Raw genomic sequence first — 23031 nt, 5'->3', positions numbered from 1 at the left:
GAAAAAGGTATCATAAATCATCCTGGCATTGAAAAATTGGACACTCAGCCCTTGTCCCTACACACCCATTCACAACTACACACATCCTCAACCAGCATGACACACCTTGTTTAGTTAGAGAATGGCCAGTCATCACTACAGCTTTTTTTTTTTTGGACCTAGGTTGTACATTCATAATTAGGAGTACCGGCTGCAGCTGGCTCGAAGCAGCCCTGTTGTGGGGGGATTATAGTAGCTGCTATAATTTGCTGTTCTGATAGGGTGCAGGTTCTTCGAGAGCGGCTCATATGGATTGTGTGTTGGAGTGTGGGAGGATGCTTCATTCTGGTGGCTGACAGAAGGTCTTGTGCCTAGTGTCTATCGATCGTAGTAGATATACAGTAGATACGTGCAAACAACACTGTTTCTTGTCTGAATGAAAGTACAAATCTCAAGACTGACTCATGGCTCAAGAGATGATGGATAATAACACTGAAAGTGAAATACATCCTACTGACACCTTTTTATCTGAGATACATCCCCCATCATCCCTGATGCTTTTCATTATGAGAACTACCGTACATCAGCAATAATGTAAACATGCATAAATGTTTTTTTTTTCTTTCCAAACAGTAAGTAACAATTAGAAATTAATTAAAAAAAACTGAGTTGAAAAAACTCAGGAAGTGAGTCAGTGTAGCTCTGAAGTTGAGTGGATAAACAATTTGCTATCTGAGTTTATAGTGAATATACTATATATGTGTTGTCACTGACAACACATTACTCTAACTTTTCATCTTAACTCTGTTTCAAGACCACCTGTAACAAAATAATTTAGGAAATTAGTTTCTTCTGTCTGTATACCTACACTGTTAGTTTCTTGTTAGTGGATTCTGCCATCTAGTGGCCAACTTAGGTTGCACAGTCAACAAGGTTAAACATAAAAAACAAAATCCACCCAAACCAGACATTGAATAATATTTGTTATTTCTATAATACAGTGCAGTTTATGAGGTGGATGATGTGAATATGATCAAGATCAAGAGAGATAGAAGATGAATAATGGAAACATTTGTAGGACCCTGTGACAGCAGAAGTGTCGGTTTTACTGTGAGATTAGTACATTTTCTCATAGAGACTTTTAAACCCTGTGAAACACATTTGAATTAGACATGGGTGATGCGGATATAATCTGACCCCTAATATAGTATAGTGTGAAGTTGGTATATATCATTTTGATAGCAATAAATGTCTAACAAAATGAGGTGCTTTCTCACATTGATGCGCACAATCCTGTTAGTCAATAAAATTATATGATTTTTGTTTGTTTGTTATATCACCAAAGTTTATTTGGATGCATTATCTCTTAAAAATATGTCATACTATATCTAATTCCATAAGTTAGTTACTATGTTAGTGTTAATGGACCAGTCAGTCAGCAGATGAGGCCGTAAATTAGTATTGATTGATTTCCAATTTAGAGGAAGTGTTGTTTGTAGATTAGCGCTAATGTAAATTCTGTCAGTGTATTCTTCTTTTTTAACATGGTCATGATAACATTTACATGACATAACCCTTAAGACGATTCATAATATTATATTTCATTAAGTATTCGTCAATTATGTATGCTAACAGAAATGTCCCCAATTCGATCACCTTTTTTGCTTAATAAAGTGTTATGATTATGAAACTAGGCTCATGATCCCAGTTTAAGTTTTACAAAGGCCTCATCCACACACCAGTGCTTCCACTGTTGCATGTAATAGCTGTTTTTGCCCAGCAGATGGTGCTCTGTCACTGTTTAATCTCATTAATTCTATCCTCAATTTGCCAGCTCATCATCAGTATTCTTCTCCTTATTTCTATACTGCCACTACTGCTCACAGTCCTCTACTCATACATCTCCTCAAATATCTTCCAACCTGTCTCAACCATTCATTAGACTAATCCATTGATGTTGGCAAAGCAATGCAGAAGCTGTGATAATTTCTGAGACCATTTCTCTTGATACTTCCACCAGCAGAATATGAATTGGCTTCCCAGCGAAGGGCAAATCAAAGCTATAAATCACAAGTCATTTATGTCAGCAGGGCTTCATAATGGTCTTTATCAGGTTAAAAGCAGCAGCCAATGTCAATAAAGATAGACACAGATGGTTCTCTGCTCCGTGCGTCTTCACTTGGGAATACTGTATTTACTGACTGCAAGAGTTAGATCTTATGAGCACAGTACTGACATATTAAAGCCGCTGATTTTGTCTGAGCAGCAGAGCTATAACACACTGCCATTGTTGGACCTAAATGGAAGTTGATCAGATCTAGACATGCATATGTGTTAATTTGTTTCCTGTAGTTTGATTTGCTGGTGTTTGGGGTGTGTTTGTGTGCCTATGAGTTTGTTTGTACTGTCAAGACGCCAATTAAGCCGTGTGATCAAGTGCAGGTCTCCGCTGGTTGGAGGCGACAGGCTAGAAGATATAGTGCTCTGTGTCCACATTGCATAGGATGGATGGTCTGTTTGGGTTCAGCGTGTGTTCACTCAGTAAAACAGTCAGCTTTCATTTTCATCCATCTCCTCCGCCGTGATGATTTGGCCTTTAGAAAAGGGGCCCGTCTGTCCGCCATGTTAATGAGGTTTTAGGGTTGTTCAGTTGCACACAAACTTTTCTAAGTTGATGCATGAGGGGTTTTTTTGCTTCTCTGCAGCAATGAAGCATAATCACTTCATAAATACAGATTTTTTTCTGGTGTAATTGAACAAGATTAGAATAACATTTTGGTGCATGGTGTGAATTTATGCTCATCCTGTACTCATCTGACTTTTTCTTCTAGGTTTCATTCAATACTCACCCTAAATATTACATGTGCTCAGTTCAAGATTTTTTTCATTATCATGAGAACTTTAACCTTATTACTTTTGCCCCTTTATTGGATTACTTAATGGGTTTCAGAAGGCAAAACTGCTGCAGAAATGGTATTTCACGTCCCAAAAGCAAGGTTTGTTGTTATCTATGAGCAGCAGCAGTATTCTTCATGAGGCTGGGGGCGGTAATGAGAAAGTTATGAGATTGTTCCTTCCCCCTGCGATGCTAGAGAAGACTGATGAGCCTGAACTTGCAAATAAAGTAAAAAACAATCAGGGGTGAGGGTGGGCAGGGGAAAGACACACACACACACACACACACACACACACACACACACACACACACACACACACACACACACACACACACACACACACACACACACACACACACACACACACATTCCCCGAATAAAAAGAGATGTGCTCGTATACTCATGGAAGATTGATTGTGTCAATATCCACTTCATTTTTATGGTGCAATATGTCTCCTTGTGGATTCCCTCCTTCACACTCAGCCTTTAGCTAAGGGAAAGAAACTCGTCTAGTGATTGAAACTTGTCCACTTAGGTGAATAAGGGTCATATCAAATTACGATAATAATGGCCTAGTTAAGATTTACAGCAATAAAAACGCCTTTGATAGCAAATGACCAAATCTCCCTATTGGATTTCTACTCCACAGCAGAGGTCACTTTTCAAGCAGTTCCTTTAGCATTTTCTTTCATGGAAACATTAACTCATAGTAACTTAAACAACTGATACTCAAGTGTAAAATATCACAAAATTATGTATCTGGTAGATTTCTTAACAATTAATGAAATTCCTGCAGTCAAGCAACTTCATGTGCATTTGTCCTGCATTATGCTGCTCATCATCAAAAACCAAGGTTTCTTGACAGCCCTTAAGATTACAGCCGCAACTTTAACGAAGAGTAGTTTACATTCACATATTCAAGGCTGTCCTCCAAGATCAAGAAAGTCATTGTGGATTTGATCCTTGTTTTTTGAGATTAACATAAATCGTGAATAGCCCATTCCTATTCCTAACATCCCCCAAGATACACTATTGTATTATCTGTTATCTGTATAGTTTTACCATGGATACACATGCGTGCATACACCCTTCCTCTAATTTTTCTCCGTACTCCATTTAGGAGGCATCAGTCACCCACTCAAAGCTCTGTGGACTGACAGTAGTGTGTTTGTGCATGTATAAGTGCTCATTAAACCTTCCATATGACTTCCGTTAACCTGTCAACCAACCCACATCACTGTAGACGTTTCCGGAGCTGCCACAGAGCAGTTTGGATATCAGTAGCATTGTTGTAGAGTAGCATAGTTTTGTCAGGGTGGGTGACAAATTTATATCTACTGGTAATTTTGAGTGTATGTGGAAGATGATTCAGTTGTCATAGCTGTTTTTTGTTTTTTTTAGGAAACATGAATAATCATATTTTAGTGTGTTTAAAGTGTAATCCCCCTTTATGTGACAGCAGTTTCTGTTAACTGAGGTGGAGAGTGAAGTGGTGACCTATTTCTCAAGTTGTATCTCCACACCTTGACCCAAACAAAAATGGCAGCTGGAAATAATAGTTGCTTACTTGTTCAGTTTCCAGCTCTATTCGGGTCAAGATTGAGAGAGGCACTTTGAGAAACTACACACAAGTTATACTTCACTGCCTGCTGGAGGCAATATAATTTGCAAAAGGAGAAGAAAAAAACAAACACAAACATAATTTTTTTGTATTTAATTCAACTGTAGTTATCAATGAAAAAGCTTTAAAAGTAAGAGCCCTGATTACAAGAGGCAGTACTCCTGTTATGCATTGCTTGTTTTTCTCTTTATTTTTATCAGTCAGCATAACACAGCTTAAAACAATAGGTCCCAAGATCTGTTTTAATAAGTAATAAAACAGGAATATAGTCAATGTATTTAGGCCCATAAATCATCAGAGGATACTGTCTAAATGAGTGTGGAAAACCTAAACAAATACTCCAGTAAACAGTGACTATTTTACATTTTGAAATGTATCTCCTTGTTTTTAACATTTTTATTGGATTTTGTGAATAATACTGACTGTAGCAGAGGGCGTTTAACATGGTATTGAACCAACAATTGCAAGTCCCCTGCAACTCTCAGCAGGGACCCTGCAATAGCGCACTCTAAAGACGCTTTTCCACTACATGGTAAAAGCTCCACTCTACTTTACTCTACTCCTTTCTACTTGACTATACTCTCACTTTATTTTCCCAGATTTCATTTTCTACTGCAGATGGCAACCCCTCAATGGGACGGGGTTTGCAGCGATGACACAGCAGCTTTGTGTGTCTGTGTACTGCTTCATTCATAAAACAAGGAAGTACTCTAGTATATATATTTAGGAGTAGTTGAGGATGAGGAAAGGACATGTGTCATCATTGGATAAGAATAAAAGTAAAGTTAGACTGTCAGTAGCGTTAACAAAGTGAATGAGAGAAATGAGATGTTATTTTCTGATTGTTTCATGGCGGTTGCGATCTAAAGCACAAATAAATATCCATCAAACACTCGACAGATGATTCACTATGGAAGCATGCTTTGATAGTTTCATTTTCCTCCTCTGCATTTCTCCTTTTCATTCATTCATTTTCCATCACAGGATTATATGACGACCCTCTCTGACCAATCAGTGGTCTGCAGTGTTTTCACGTCAGCTTTTAGTATCGACGAGGGTTAAATTTCCTACCAGCAACACAGACATACCAGCAGGTTTTTGTTCTTGAAAGTGTACTTACCATGACTAGATGCAACATCAATGATGCAATGTTTGAAACGATCCTTCTTTATGCTTTTTAACTGTTCAAGCTGTCCGCTAACGGAATTTCCTCATGTATAACTATATTTTAAAACTATATTTAGACTTTAACATCAACCCACACACAGTAAAGAATACATACATTCCACATATTTAACTTACCTAGGCTGTATGTAGCTTGTTCTTCAGATAAAATCAACACAAGCAGTTAGTTTACAATTTCTCCTCTAACGTGTGGTTACCAAGCAGTTTGTGCATCCAGAAAAAGCCTCATGACATTCAAATAAGACTGCAGAGCCAACCCAGCAAGAATGAGGTGTAGGCGGTTTCACATCGATGCTCTGCATTTTGTGACTCAGCGATTATGTATGACTTTTGAATCAGATATTTTTGGCATCCAGAAATATCAAAATAGCAGCTTCAAGTGGGAGTGTTTATTTCACTGCTTAGTAAGAACCAGTTAGTGCATTTGAAAAGTTTCAGACACTTCTGTGTTGTTTATGTTTTATTATTTATTCTACAGTACACGTGCATTTATATTAAAGCAGTATATCACATGGCATCACATATCACATGTTTGAGCTTTGCAGACAATGTTTGCTGTGGTAAAGCCACTTTCAAACTGTTATAAGATAACTGTATAACTCCAAATCTCTTTTATTTCACTCTATAGATACAATACCAATTACTTTTAGAGTCAGCCATGATCAGATTTATGTACATGTACAGTTCAGCTGAGGAGAAGGTTCAATTTCCTCTGGTTCTATTGTCAAGTTCTATTTTCATACAGAAAATACAAGATGTTGCCAGTCAGCATCTGTGTATGAATAACTATACTGAAAATAATGATTGACAGTTCCTGTACCCGAATCAGCAAGTTTCTTTAGAAGTGCTGAGCACAACAGCACGAGCGATCAGGACAGTCAAAATCTGTATGTTTGTAATGTGCTTCGCTGTTCTCCGCTTGCTTCGTTTTTGATTATTTTCCCGATAGACTCTCCAACTGCATCCTGGAATTGTCTGTGTCTGTGTTATTTTATGTATGAGTAAACAAATAACTGTCAGCAGCGGTAGCTTTAGAGGAGCTAAATATACAGTATTGGGTATGATGGGTCCAACAGCAACAACAAAACAGTCATATTGTGATTGTAAACAAGGACTGTTTTTGTCTTTTAACAAAATATAATTTCACCTTCTGTGAAACATGATGTGCAAAATCTGCAACAATAGATATGTTTTGGTTTTCTGTACTGGCACAATTTCACCTTAATTTTGGGGCATTTTGTATAATTATGAACAAAACATGCACTTTTAGTACAGATGAGCTTAGTTCCGGCTTATTTTTACAAACTATATCCGATGTATTCATTCTTTTAAGAATTATTAGTGTTACCCCTCTTACTTTAATTCTCCATAAAATTAGAAGCATTCTGCAGGAAGGTCTGAAAAAATAAAAAAGTCCATGGTTAAGAAAGTAGGCCCTTCCTTTTGTATTCGCTGTCAGGAATCACGGATGTGGGACCGAGAGGTTAGTCGACCACAGGGATGAAACCTCAACTCCTCGCTGCACTCAAGAGCACTAAGAAGAAGTGTGAGCTCTATTTCCTGCAGCTTCTTCACAGGTTTTTTTTTGCCTTTGTCTTAGCTATAGACTATGGGGGAAGAAAACCTTTTTCAAATGACAACCTACTGACAAAATCTCTTCTTTGAGACTAACTTCTAAGGGAAAAAAAATGTCAAAGGCTGCTTCAGCTTCCTGTAGAGCTTTGGTGAAAACAACTGGACTGTGAAAACACTTGGAATTTCCCAGAGGGTGGCAAGCAATACCGTACTATACCATACTCCTTATTTTTCCTCCCTGTGGCACTAAATGTCTGAAATAACCTGTTATAAAATGTTGCATATCAAAAATGGAAAATCATTTGCGTATTGTTTGGAAGAAATCACAGAGCAGCCATTAAAGAGTATGATTTAGAACTTTAAAATGACCACAGACGGCAACAGAGTGTTGGAAAGTGAGTTACAGTGTAAAGAGAAAGCGATATAGAGGAAGTGTGTTATGTGATTTATAGCTGTCCTTGTGGTATGACTCTAGGGACAGCATTGTCAGTCCAGACTCAAATATCTCACCAACTTTTAGATGGATTGCTGCAAAATTTTGTGTAGAAATTCATGATCCCCTCCGAACTTCAGCTCAGCTGCTGTAACACATTTTCACAAACCTGCGTATGCAGCAAACAGTAGTCTGTGCTTCTCTGCATAACCATGACAATGCTTCCACCTCCTGCTCTGCCTTCCTTATCTCCCACTGTATGTACAACACTGTGCACTCTAACACCTCAAGGCAGAGTTTCTTCACATGCACATCAGCAGCAATAGGGCTTTTATCAGGATATAATGATTGTAACACAGTATTTTATAATGATGTCAATGCTTTTTTCTTTTTGCAAACGTCCCTATTGGAAAAGGGGGCAAATAGTGTGCATGGATTACATTGGTCATAAAGTAACATCTTTATATGTGCATAAATGACTCCACAAGCACATATATGCTTATTTATAATAAACAGTTATTATCTAACTCTATATGCACTCTTTTTTTGTCTTCCTTTATTTTCCAGCATTTTGTTGACTCGCAACTTCTCCACTGGATAAGGTTAACAACACACACACACACACACACACACACACACACACACACACACACACACACACACACACACACACACACACACACACACACACACACACACACACACACACACACACACACACACACACACACACAGCTCTAATGTTTCAGCAGTGACAGATCGGGGCAACGTCCATTACGGCTGTCTGCCCACACATGACTGTTGACTCGATCAATATACCTCTACTGCTGCTCCGCTTCGGACCACAAAGAAGCCTCCATGCAGGGAGGGCCTCATGACCTTTACTGAAACCTGCAGATCTAGTGGGAGTTGTTTGTTATAAACCTAGCCAGAGACTTTAGCCAGCAGATATTAATACAAGCCAGTAAAAAGTCTTGCCAAATTGTCAGTGCAATAGTAATCTAAAAACACTCAATAGCAATAGCAATAGCAATCAAAAGCTCAATTCTTTTGGAGTGTGCTTAAAGAAATTAGTATTCTAGTCACAATGATGGAGCAATTACAGAAATTCTGGGGATAATTTGAGAGAGAAGGAGCCACAAAACAGTTTCAAATGACATTTTGATGATAATAAGAGCCAGTGGAATTTGATGTAGAGTATGGCAGCAGGTGAAGACCCAATTAGGAAGTGGCAAGTCTGATTATGGAAGGTGGCAGTGTTGTGGGGCCTGGAGGGGGCCTTCAGCAGCAGACTGAGCTATCATACAGGAAGCTGCATAGAGAATAAGAAAAAAAACAGAAAGCTTCATAGAACTTTATTTCAGGAGCTTTATGGAAATGCGAACAGCAAAAAAAAGCCTTTTCTTCATCAATTTGTCCTGAAAAATGTCCTGTTTCCTCACAGTGAAGCCAATTCTTGACACTCCTAGATCCCTCTCTCCACACCCAGAGGATGGTTGTAGATTTGCCAGTTGCTTTAGCTGACAGTTGATCTCTTTGGGGAGGCCTATAATACAGTATGTATTACAGTACATGACAACACATCTTCATCTCCTTAAAGGGCCTTGTCTCTAGTCAGCTTGTTAGGAGTGTGTGTTTGATACTGTGTGCCAGGCGTGGTGACAACAGAGTATGCTAATTCTAACATGCCACCATCTCCCTCGAGTGTCCCCAATCCTGCAGTACCACAGTGATTTATCATGCGCTGCATATCAAATGCACTTCAGCAGCTAGTTGAAGCAGGGAAGAGTTGCCTCCTGAGCGCTGCTATTTACTGCAATATTAACTTATGATAGTTTGAAATGACAGCTCAGTGCTGTATTACTAGTCTATTTTTTAATAGAAACCAAGTCCCATCACTATTGAATATTTTCAATATTTTTTGCCATGATTCGCTAACGATAGCAATGTCAGTTGCTGGTTGGTTCAACATTTTGGTCCAGACTGAAATATCTCAACATCATTTGGATGAATTTCCATGAAAATGTGTACAGACAATTATGGTACCCAGAGGATGAATAGCTCTAAATTTGGTGATCCCTTGACTTTTCATCTGGCGCCATCATGAAGTTGACATTTGTGGTTCAGAGTTAAATATTTCAACAACTTTTGGATGGATACTTATTAACTTCAATTTAGATATTCATGTCTCCCTTGGGAATAATTATAATATTTGTATTTATTTATCTAGTGTATCTTATTTTTAGTGCTAATTAGCAAGCTCAAGATCATCTGTATACTTGGTCAATACAGCTAAACAAAGCAGCTAGCATGGCAGTAGCCTCTTGATCTTGTTTGTCTATAAATCTACAATATTGTTTATATATGTACATGACTGGTTTTTGAACAATTATTCTATTGGTTAGGATACAGAACTTAATTGGGTGTTTTGTCTCAAGGGGGGGTATTTACTGCTTTTCTCTATTCTACCTGTGTATGATTGGAATTGAACAATTTCAGATTTTTAACTGTTGCAATTTGAAGGCATTATCTTAGGCTCTGGGAACTTATAATTGGCATTTCCCGACATTTTACAGACTAAATGATTCAGCTATCAATAGCAGAAATAATTGACATATTAATTATTGCTGGAAATAATCTTTAATTTGAACTCTGAGTTCCATAAAAGCTTGTTGTAGCCTGTGGATGAACATAACCATTCAAATTCAAACAGTGGGACATTCAATACATTTTTAAGACAATACTTACACGAGGTGTGTTTTGAAATTAATTGATGTATTTCCCCGTAAGCTTCATTCTTTTCCTTTCAAATGTGTATTTTTTTCACTGCATGTTAGGATAGACTCTCATGACACTCTTTCCCAGAATAATTGCTTTCTGTCAGCTCATTTGTCCCCGTTGGGAAATTGTGAACGAGTGTTTTCTGTAACCAATTAATTTTACTTTTCTGTTGTGTTCACCACTAAGAAAGACTTGGTTTCCAGTGATCTCAGGTTGGTGCAGTATGATTTGCATTTTTTTTTAAACATGGGAGAATTTATTCAAAGCTGCAAAAGTCTGCCACTGCCATTAATGCTGGTCCATCTCATGGTTCTTGTTTCGCCTCCTTATACTGCCTTGCAGATAAAGTTGCAGTCACCAACATCCTTATTACGTATGCACAAAATGTCACTCTTTTCTGTTCCTTGTTTGCAGCTCATTTGCAGTTTAAGTGGTTGTTTGACCAAGCAGGCTCGCAGCAAAATGCTCTGTCACAAGCTTGCAATGTGTATCAGAGACATACAAGTGCACACACACGCATGCATTCAGAGTAAATGAAAATGTATGATTTACATACATATCCTCAGGTTAGCACAGCCCTGGTATGTGTGGTCTCGTACGCCCACCAATATTGCTATGGGTCATTGCTAAGTGTTTCATGTGTATTAGTTCAACAACTGTGGGTTTAATGAGGAATTCTTATCTGCCCTTAACAAGACCTCTTAAAGCAGCATCACACTCTCCTACCTAAATGCACATTAGCTTTGCTCCGCAGAAACCAAACATGCCTCTCAAACCTCTACTTGAGCATTATCACTGCTACTATCTGATATCTGTCAAAGGCTGTAGCTGGCCTCGTAGATTAGGACAGCGGTCAGATCAAACACGGGTTTTCAAACCAAAAATCAATTTGTTTGAGCGCTTTGATTGATGAAACAGGACCATGTGTGTTTTTCTTCTTAAGGGATTTGGATGGAAAGACGGATGCATTTGAAGAGACGTGCAGGCCTGCATGAAAGAACATGAGCAGACACACATGCAACCACACTCACTCAGGTGCCGGTTTAATGAACCACAATCTCTGTGTTTGGACAAACTGCCTCAGTGGTACCATGCGAATAAGTACTTTGATGAAAAATTGATTGGAAATATGATTTTTTAAATACCCCACTTTGATCAAATATTCTATTAACTGTGTAATTTGTACTACAATGTCCTGTTTTAATTAATTTAAAATACTCTCTTGACCAGTTTGGTCTCTTAACTCATATTTAATTTTCCTTCTCTGATGCTTTGGCAGCTGTGGGAACGCTGAAAGACAAAGAGTGGTGTCGATCAGAGCTGGAGAAAACACAGAGAGGATTGAGAGGCCACAGCCAATGAGCACTTAGAACCACTAAGCCATGCCCACTGCACATCTGTACAATGACGTCAGAGTCCAGTGCACTGCAGAACACAGTCCCTATATGTGACTGATGTGCAGAAGGGCTTAGTAACCCCTGATGGCAAAGATCCTGCACACCCACATGGTCCTACTCAGCAGCGACGCTCCAGCGGGTCGAGCACACGTTGTCACAAATTTAAAAAAGACACACTTTTCACACATGATTCCCCACTGTATCTCTATTTTTCCCCAATATCAGTGACCAAAGCAACTGTTTTTTTTTAATTTGAGCATTATTATGACAGTCTATATAGTAGCCCATAACACTTTATTGAGGACAGATTTGTCATTTTTTGCTCATAATAAATCAGTTTAAGAATTTCGATTGTGTTTTGAAAATAATTTCAGACTAGCTAACCACCACACTGAACATCCAACACAGCAAACTTTCTCCTTTATGGAGCAAAAACTAAAGTAAGGATAAGCAGGTCAAGTGGATGGGTGACTTTCATGCAGGACACTGGAGTTTCTGCCCCCCCCCCCCCTCAGACCTGCATTTAGATGTTTTAGTTGTTTAACCTTGACAATTAGTGATCTTTTCACACTCTGAGGCTGTATTCAGGCCAAATCAGGCAGCGTGGCGCACCGCTGCTTGGTGGTGCTGACGGGTGTGGAGGTGTGGCCGTGTTAGTGCTCTGTAGAACGTAACCGCTGTGAAACAATCAGAACATTTGATTGATCTGATTCATCGACTCTCTTGCTACCAACACTCCCTCTCTTTGTTCACTTTCTAGCTCACTTGACCACAACTGCTCTCATCTCTCTCTCTCTCTCTCTCTCTCTCTCTCTCTCTCTCTCTCTCTCTCTCTCTCTCTCTCTCTCTCTCTCTCTCTCTCTCTTTTTCCTCTCATCTTTTTAAAAGTGAGTCAGTAAGCCAACAACAAAGTCTAACTTTACTTTTAACATTTTCAAAAGAAGAGAAATGTCCTCCCCTCCTCCTAGTAACATCTTCATACTCCATCATGGCAGAGTTTTACTGCTCTTTACCATACTATAGTAATTATTGTGTACTGCAGACATTTCAAATCAATATGCAACTAAACAGTGTTACCAAAATGATGTAAAGTACAGCTGTTAAAATATAGTCTATATGATTTGATTACGATTGACTTAGACCATCAAAAGCACTGGTATTATGTTTGAATGTAATTACTGACCTTTGCTTAATATACAGTAGGGTGGTGGTCAAAACCTTAGTCAACCCAAAGTGACATCTCTGTAGGATAAGCAGTCTTTTTTTGTAAGCTCTTGCTGTTACGATGAGACACAGGGCTGGGCATGTCTGCTGACAAGACTGACCCCAGGATGTCTCCCACTGAGCTTTGCCCAAGTTTTATCAGCCAATCAGATGCCTGGACCTCAGGCCCCATCTGGAGCATCTCTGCTCTGCTTGAGCATCTCTGCTTCTAATTTATCATTTCTGTTGTCTTAATCGTCTTCTAAAAGCATCTCATCTACTCTTGCCTTCTTATCGCCTATGTAAGGTTAAGCCCACAGTGAATATCTGGCATTATTGCGTAGTATTAAGGGTGAGTTGAGGAGCAGTCTGAATTATTTTTGGTTACAGTACACAGTTAAATATTCCTGGGTCAGTAGTGCAACCTCAGCTCAGTCTGGAAATTCTGTTAACCTGCTATGTCAAGAGCAAATACTTTGAAGTCCCCTAGAACCAAATCCCTCTGAAGACTGCGAGGCTAAAAGTGAGTTTAACCCACTCAGCTTAATCAAGCTCACTGAACTGTGTCAAACAACATCAAATCAAGCCAGAGCATGAACTGCTTGGGCTGTTCCTAACAGTAACTAAACTTGATTTAATATCTGAATTATGTGCTTAATACTCTGCTTTTTGATCCAATTATCAGAGTCCTCTTTATCAAGATACAAAATGCTAACTTGTATGCTGGCGCCCATTTCAATGGAACAAAGAAAATAATTTCATTTTTAACTTTTTTCCAGATGGCTCTCGGTAGCTTGGACTGAGAATTGGATTAGACCATTCAGTAAATGTGGATTACTCTCATGAAAAGGCCACTTGATGAGAGAAAATTGGATGAAAAGTGGAAGCACATCAACCCTGGTTGGAAGTCTGTTAAAATGGAAGTGCTTTTCTTCATATAAAGTTGCAGTTAAAATGAACTTCTAGTCAATGCGCTCGCCTTAAATTGGTTGAATCAGTTGTATTTTTATAGAAACGTTTAAGTGCGTCAGCAAAAATAAATCAATATAGGCCTGGTACACGAAAACATGGCGAGTTTGTGGACAAAGTAAGACAGTGAAATAGGGAGAAATGTTTCAGACAGCTCGATAATGGATGTTGGCATGAGATGTGATTGGAAAGAAGAGGTCATGGTGGCTCTCCATTTTAAGTAAAGGTTAGCTTGTGAGATATATGACTATGTGAAAATAATGAAGTAGCTTTTTGAATTAGTGCTAATGGATTCAAAAATGGCAAATGAAAACAGGTTGCTAACTGAATGAGAAGACTAAAAGCACAATAAAACTTTACTGCATGCTTTAGTGAAAGGTGAAGGATTTCCAACATACCATCCAGAAAATATTGATGAAACAGTCAGTCACCCAAACTGCACCCTATCCATCATGTGGATGACAGTGATTGATTATTTTTAGTATAATTCCAACACCGGTCGGACTCATCTAATCATTTCGTAACCTATATTTACCACTGATGTAGTTTGCTTTCTCATTTAACTGCTGATGAATTCTGCACTTGAAATACCACAGCTTTCCTCCCTCTCTGAGTGGACAGAGGAGGCCATCTTTCACGCTGTATGTTTTAGACTGTGGTAACTTCTCATCCTGTTCCACAGAAAGAAATAAGCATCACTCTCTTCCTCAAATCAATACTGAGATACACTGCAAAAAAATGCACATCATCAGCACAAACAAGTCATTTTCAGTACAGTATTGTGTCATTAAATCGTCTCTTCTTGTATGTATCTTTTTATTTTTTTATTTTAGCACTCAAAAAAAAGGGGGAATAACCACAACACATTTACTTCCTATTTTTGGGATGACTTTAAATTACTTTGTAACTAAAGGAATTTTTTTTTACAGTGCAAACACACACACACACACACACACACGCAGAGAGAGAGAGAGAGAGAGAGAGAGAGAGAGAGAGAGAGAGAGAGAGAGAGAGAGAGAGAGAGAGAGAGAGAGCAACCGTGTGTCTCTGCTGCCAATCGAGGCACCCAGTATGCTGCTGGCTGAGCCCGGCTGTGATGCTCTGACTGGTTATTGGTGAAGCCAGAGAGGAGCAGGGAGGCGATAATCCCCGCACAGACGGACCCATCCGAGCCGCTGGCAGAGCTGCTTGCAGCAGGCATCGGGGGACCATGGAGCCGCTGTCTATCCGCGGGTTTTACTGTGCAGACAAATCGTTAGGACACAAAGAATAACCATTTCCATGCGGTCGGGGAGGTGCAAAGAAGACAAGAGAGTTGATTTTGTTTTTCACTTTTGTCATCACGGCTTTTATTCCCCTCGCCCGGAGCATTGCGCATCTTACCAGAGGGCTTCACCATCCAATGCCGGGAGCGCAGACTCGGGTCAGGGGCTGATCCGAGTACTCGCTTCGGATCGTTTCTTCTTTTCTTTTTTTAGTTTCCGTGAACACTTTATCTGTGGCTGATTAAAAAAACAAAACAAGGATCAGTTCTGGATTGTTTGTCCATCAAAGGGATTATGATTTTCTCAGACATGAGTACGGGGACCAACTCCCCCAAGGTGCATCCACCGAATGGGACGAGGTTTTACACGTTCCAGGCAAGTGAACTGCAGGGTTTTAGCCCCTTTTATACCACGTCTATCTTCTTTCTTCTTTGTGTCTGTCAGTGTGTTACTATATTGAAAAAAAAGGATGCCGTATGGTGGTGTATTTGTGCGCACGACTGTCTGCAGAGCTGAGTTTGAGGTGTTTCCTACCTGCATGTGTTGCCTGACCCCTTCAGACTCCCATAGCTCTATCCTCATTTTCCAGGAGTTTGTATTGGATTTGCAATACAGCCCACCTACTGTTTTTCATTAAGATGTAGCCTGAAATATATATATTTATAATGTCTTTTGGGTAAAGTTAAAGCAAAGTGAATTCTCAGGATGTCCATAAAGAAATAACAGGGAGACCAATTTAAAATTTTAAACTCTATGGTTTCATACTTCAGCATATTAAATTAAACATCTGAGGGTGGCAGGCTATTGTGAGAAACTAGATTTTAGACTTCATCTTCAACTAGCTGCTGTATAATGATGTTAAATTATTCATGCTTAGCCCACTGAATCTCACCCCTTGTATATCTATATTTGAATTGTGCTCTAATTCTATTAGATGTATTCTTCCTGTTTCTAAAGAGAAAGTGCACAGTTCCCTGCACTGATTGCTGTGAGCTGCCCGTGCATATTTCAGCACTGCCCAGAGCTCATGCATGGCAATGAAGCAGCGTCAGTGGATATTGATCGAATGTGTTTCATATGACTCTTGTAACCAAGCCAGCACTTTCTGTTTTTACTGTGGGTGTAAGGAAGAGGAGAAGGAAATGTTTCAGTGAGTGAGATTTCATTCTCAGGATTTTTCAAATTGTATATTTACAGCAATCTTCAAGAACCTGCTGGTGCACTTCGCACTATCAAAAGGGGGGGAAAAAGGTGATGATGGGGGGGTAATTTTGCATCTGGTGCACTCAGTGTGATTTCATAAGCTGCTGCTTTACTGAAGATGAGTGAAAAGGGGTTTGTGGGTTGCTTTTCAAGTGAACTGAATTGCTGATGGGAATTCCTGTTTTAGATGAGATGTTTATGTAGGAATACACCTGCCTCATCAGTCTAATCACAATCTGGGCCGAAACAAAAAGCTGAGAGTCTCATCCTCACTTGCAAGTTTAAGTTAGTTTTTTCTATATTCTTGTATAGGGATATTTTAGATGACAAAGTTGCCTTTATAGTAAGCAACAAGGAAAGGCCTGGAGCTGCAAAAGCCCAATAAGGCACAGTATCATTATCTCTGCCTCTTAAATCACATCATCCAATATCTTGTTCGTCTGCCCTCTAGCCGCTGAGCCTGTCTGACTTTCGCATTTGAAGATTTTACCCTTCAGTGTTTGTCTGGGGCGTCATAAACCTCAGCTTTGTCTTTTCATGTCAAATCATTAGCGAGGAAAAGCTCCCCGAGGGCTTGTACCTGGCGGAAGAAGCTCATCTGATATCACCAAATTAAAGACGTACTGTAACTCACAGATTATAGTACCAGGAAATCCCCATAAAAAGGAAATGTAGGGAAACTCAGTACTGGGCTGCTTCAATACACATAAATCAAAACTCTTTTTCTTCTACCCTTGAGGTGATGTAAGATCAATCATGCTTGGGTAGGTAACAACATGCATCACTGCACTGAGCCATGCCAAATCAGTGATCTTTCAGTACAGCCATTTTAAACACAGTTCCTCTCAGATTATTTACCAACTCCTAATGATGTTCATTTTATCAGATTGCCCTTCCTAGTTTGCAATTACAAATCGGCCGGGGCAAATTGAATTAAATTGCAAAGTAGGTGCCTTTTTGAAGCCATTGTGGCTCTATCAGGATGATGAAGTTTTTCAGTTTTTTTTTAGTATTCACCCTGCCTCTGCAAACATGTACCCAGAATAGTCAGAGTTTGCTTAGTTTGGGAGCCTGTTAGTCTGCCACACAGCTGTGTCCACAGTCTCTGTATCTTGCCCTGACTCTCAACCGATATCTCCTTGATGACATTCGGAGGGAGCTGGCAGATTTACATGAAGCACAGACATCAGGAGAATGGAACAGCACTCCTCTTTTTGTAAACCTGTTGGCGACAAATGGTTTGAAAATGATTGAATGATCCAAGTCTGCTTTAAGCCAAATTCTAATGTTAGCATTGCTCTCGATGACAATGCTAACATATTGATGTGTTGCAAGTATAATGTTGACCATGCTAACCTTCTTAGTTTAGCATATTACCATGCTAACATTTGCTAAATAGTGCTAAACTCATTGTATAAAAGAGTCAAATGGAAATATCATTAGTTTAGCAGGTAATTAGTCATAAACCAAAGTTTTGGACCAATATAAAAGTTGGATTTCATGATGGAACTCAATGAAAAGTTAAGGAATAACCAAAGCTAGTCAAATTCTGATGTGGACATGGATGTACAAAACTAAATGGCAATACATCCAATTATGATCCAAACCACAATGTTAGTGTAGTATTGTGTTATGGTGTCGCTATTGTCCAAACCACTGGGAATCACCAAAGTCATGACGATACATTATGAAGTACCCATGAATGTCTGTGCAGAATTTGGTGCCAAGTATAGATATTTCACTGTGTAAGGGACAACTTTGACCTGCTGGTGGCATTAGATGACAAGTCAAGGCATTGTCAAAGTCATTAGGAATTATCCTCTGGGGAACGTCAATGTCTCTACAAAATTTCATGGTAATCCATTCATTACTTGAGATATGTCAGTCTGGACCCAAGTGGTGGACAATGCCATCCCTAGCTTGTCGCTGCTCTTTTAACATGCTATTTCTGCATAGTGACATCCTGACAGGAGGAATGAGGCAAGTGTTAGTACACAGAGCTGATAACAGTCAAATTGGGTGGTTGGGGTGACATCCAAGAAGATACTTCCCACGGGAGACGGTTTACTGGCAGTGCTCTGAACCCACAAGGACCATATTATTGGGTTCAGATCAGAGTCTTAGCAATGACTTTCTTCAATGTGACACAGCGTCTTATGCTCAGAGCATGACCATGACTGTTTTGCTGTCTCATGAAGTCCAAGAGAGAGGTTGGATATCCCTCTAGCCATTGTGAAAACAGGAAAAGTCAGTGTAATGTCACTATTAAGCAACACTGTATAGAGCTGTTGAGTCAATTGGAGAAATAGTGCTCACTGTTTTTCTCCTCCTTGGGCAATTTTCTCTGGCAAGATGCGTACAGTTGTAGGATTTTAGCATTTAGGAAATAAGTTCAGTGTAAAATTTCATGTTGCATCCAGTATTGTGAGCCAGACTCGAGACAGTCAGGCGGTTGTTTGTTAAAATCACATAACAGCATTATTGATGTAATTTCCCATCTTTTAACATAGTCTGAAATTAAATTGGATGCATTCAAATTTAATCCAAGCCTGTTTTCTTCCTTTGTTAGATTATTAGTTGTATTGTCCATGTCCTTGTATTTAATATCACATTGTTCCCATCCTATAATACCCTGCCAAATACTTTGTCAGGGTTGAGCTACCTGAAAAATGAGATATAATTGTTCCCCAGCATTTGTCCTCTGTTGTCAAGTTAGCGCTGCATGTGATTAGTCTCTTCAGCTTTGCCCTAAAGGCTCCTCTCTCCGCTCTCAAATACATTGTTTTCCACGTGCTCCATACAGCTTCTCAACTTTTGTAAAATACGGTAGTTTTACAGCGAGAGGCTCATACTATAGAGTAAAATGAAAGTAATTGGATAACGAGAATGAGGTAACATTGACTACTGAATCTAATCAGTTAGGCAAAGTCACACTGAAGTTGGCAGCCGACTTTAGACAGATTGTCAGATACGTTTTCCTGGTCCCTACGGTATTTATGTACAAAACTATCCCTCTGGCCCTCGGTTAAAGAGAAGGGGAAGGAAATGAGCTTGTTCTCACTGCTATCCTTCAAAGTAATCCTCTCTTATTCAGTGAACTGGCATTTGGGAAGTTTATGGCAGCTTGGCCACAGGGGGAATTTGGCTAAAGAGCTGCTATTTGGGGTCGGGTTCGTCTATGAGCATCTGTCCACAGTGCTCTGTTTGTAAGCACGGCCACAACCCAGGCCAACCCCGCTTAATCAAACCGTTAAAGCCTCGCCTCGTTTGGCTCATGCTTCTGACAGTCTGACTGAGGGTTTGTATTCTGGGCTTGACAGAAAAGACGGATGACACGGCTGCGCACACTGATTAAAAAGTGCTACTTCTCATTTAGCCTGGTGCTTACCTCTTTGTGGGGACATTTCGACTGGGGTTCGGATAGAAGCTGTGTTGCACGCTACTTAAAGCTGAGTGCAGGAATGGCACTGTGTGCCTCTTATTCAGTGCCACTGTACATCTTCATATGTATAAATCACTGCTGACTCCTGCAGACACTTTCACACCTTCGCATTCACACCTCAACACTCTCACAAGCTCAATCAGGCTCATGGAGCAGGGAGAGCCGGCAAGGCAGGATGACTCATCAGGTGACAGCAGACAACAGTGTGAATGACAAGTAAGCACCTATTTTTTTTCCTCTCCCAGAGGTGTCCCGTCATGTCAATGTCTTAACTATCCATGGAGAGCAAGACTCAAGTTTATAGTCTCCTGGGCTAGAGCTGAATTATTTTGCCTTTGTTAGTAGTCTCTTTTGTGTGACGTAGGCCTTTTGTTTGAAGCTATTTTGAAAAGTTGATTGATATTATTACAACTGGCAATGGTTTTGGGCGCTCTAGCAATTAAGTATCGCATTGCCATTAATGTGGGGGACTCACAAGAGACAGACTTTAAAGAGTATGCTCAAACTCTGTGCAGAAGAGGTTAGATAGTCTAACTTTTACTGCCGAGTTTGGGCCAAGCTCAAAAAACACTGGATCCTATATTCCCATAATGCAACTCAATAGTGTCTTTTATTAGATTTGGCAAACACCCTCTTTCAATCTGCACACTTCAAGTTTGCAGCACAAGCTTCATTTTTTTCAGAATTTGAAGTTGAAGTCTTAAATGAACTCTGACATAACCTAGATGACCTCACTGTGACACTGGGACATGACAGTGTGACTGTGTTGGTCATTCCTACTGACAAGTAAGCTAATCTTCATGTGTAATACATGTAGTGCCTCTTTAAGTAATTTATGATGCAAAAATACAAAAATTAGTTGGTTTCAGCATATCCAATGTGAGGATTTTTGCCTTTCTCTCATTTATATTATTGTGACTTAAATATCTTTGGGTTTTTTGATTGTTGGCCAGACGAAACAAGGAATTTGAAGATCTGCAGGAACCTGTAATGAGTATTTTTCACTTTTGCAACATTTCAATTATTAATTGTTACAATTATTAATACAAAAACATTAAGAAAGTGGTCAAATCTGTAACTGTTTAATCATTTTTTAAAATTTGTATCATTTTTGCTCATCTTTCTATATTAATGACCTCTCACTATCTACTGCGTGTCAACACTCACAGTAAATCTGCGTTTGGTGCAGCATAATAATAGGCTAAATGCCGGGTCCTGCCCCCTTGATGATCTGTATAAAAGGAGACTGTGGTAACACCAGTCTTCACATGACTCCAGTACAGTGGCGCAGGTTGATCCGGAGGGAAAGGTGGAAGCTTGAGAGCCTTTTGACTGTTGCTAGCTGCGTGACTGCTTGATTAGCAGAACTATTTCTCCTCTGATTTGAATAGCAGTGCAGACTTGTGTCAGATGTATCCATGGCAACATTTAATTATACATGAAAATAAACGACTGCGAAGAAACAAACAAGAAAGGCAGACAAAGTCACACCCAGGACTATAAAATACACAGAAAAGCTGTATGCCACTCGAACGTAGAGCAGACACACATACAGTACATGTACACTCACACATACAGAGTAATACACCCAGTTGTGGGAGCAAGCTTATCCCCCCCAGCTGTCTTACCCAGCGCACTGTCCCACACACGCTCCCCCCTTACCCCTCCTCCTATGTCCCACCCACCCTCTGTAATGTGCTCTGTGATGGTTGATAGAACAACAAAAGGTGGCCATATGCAAATGAGAGAAGACAGAACAAATTGATACATGGCCGACAAATTGAAGTCGAAGTGCTTGACCTTTTATTTGTTACACTGGCACACAGTAATTGCTTACAAATGCCCCGACACCCTCACGACACACGCTCTCAAACACACAGTCCTCCCCTCTGTATCTATTTCCTGTCGCTGGTTTCGTGTGTGTGTGTGTGTGTATGTGTTGGAGGCGTTTGCCCTATTTTCTTGGTCTTTTTTTAATCAGCCCTCGTGCATTTAAAATCTGGCCGGGGCAGATGGGGAAGGGAGTTTGACCCACTTTGATGGATTCCACACCGATTAAAAGGATGAGTGAGCTTTCGAAAGCAAGAGGCCCTGTGTGTGTGTGTGTGTGTGTGTGTGTGTGTGTGTGTGTGTGTGTGTGTGTGTGTGTGTGTGTGTGTGTGTGTGTGTGTGTGTGTGTGTGTGTGTGTGTGTGCGCCTGTTGCTGTTATGTATGTGTTTATGTGTGTGTGTGCAAAGGACAGAGAGTAGGAATAGGTGCCTGTCTATTTGTGTACCAGTGATGTGTTTGTGTTACTGTAAAGCCTGTACTTTGTTGGTGACTGTGTTGCAGTTTTGTCATCTAGGAATCTGTTTTCTTTCAATATAAAGAATTAATAAACATTCATTGAAACTACATTATTTTTAAGCTCCCTGCAATTTCTCCATAAAAAACTGGTCCTACTAGAAAAATGCTTGACAATGTTATTAGTCATCAAGCTTCAGGCTCCACAAACAAACATCCTTGTTACTATAGAAACTATGGTGCAGTGGACATTTCTGTAGAACTTGATGTTTGCCTGCAGGCTGCACATTTCTCTGACCAAAAACTGTCAACTTATTAAATTGCAAAAACTTCTTCTCATAAACCTAACTTTGAAAAACCCATTTGGTTTATGGAGCTTCCTGTCAGCTCTATTTGACATGGTTTAAGGCAATAAAGGTACCTTTTTAATAGATGAAATTTATGGGAAAAAAGTTCCATAAGCAAGTTCATGAAGACTTCATATAGTTTCCCAAACTCATTTTTAGCCCAGCTAGAATTTACTAAATATCACAAGAAAAAGTTTTTACAGCTGACTTGACACAATTTATCTCAAAATGACAAAAATCAAAGTGTGGCACACATCTTAATATAAGCTGCTGCAAAGTCAGCTATTTTGGTTGGAAAAGGTTTAAAAAAGTCCCATCAATAGATTGCATTATTTACTCATTTTTGAGTAATGTATGCTAAAAACTTCACTTTCCAGCTGTTTTGGGAATGGTTCAACTTGTTTTAAAAGACCCATTTTTAAAGATTTATTCTTCGAAATGAATATTTCC

The 23031-nt window shown here is 39.5% G+C and overlaps 1 protein-coding gene across 4 annotated transcripts in view; it reads left to right on the top strand.

The window, feature by feature from the left end:
- Nucleotides 1-23031, top strand: part of ppfia2 (PTPRF interacting protein alpha 2) — a 140510-nt gene that overhangs the window by 31124 nt on the left and 86355 nt on the right. For 2 of the 4 annotated variants that reach the window (XM_062443396.1, XM_062443394.1), the window contains exon 1: nucleotides 15600-15680. The exons of 1 other annotated variant lie outside the window; for it this stretch is intronic. In XM_062443396.1, the coding sequence (XP_062299380.1) occupies nucleotides 15600-15680 (81 nt within the window). Of the gene's footprint in view, nucleotides 1-793; nucleotides 801-15599; nucleotides 15681-23031 lie in introns of those variants that run through there. One more of the 4 variants, XM_062443393.1, reaches the window with a different exon arrangement.

This window comes from Scomber scombrus, chromosome 22 (genome assembly GCF_963691925.1).
Source record: "Scomber scombrus chromosome 22, fScoSco1.1, whole genome shotgun sequence".
Taxonomy (NCBI): Eukaryota; Metazoa; Chordata; class Actinopteri; order Scombriformes; family Scombridae; genus Scomber; species Scomber scombrus.
The sequence above is the reverse complement of the archived record's forward strand: the minus strand, read 5'-3'. Positions and strand labels throughout refer to the sequence as shown.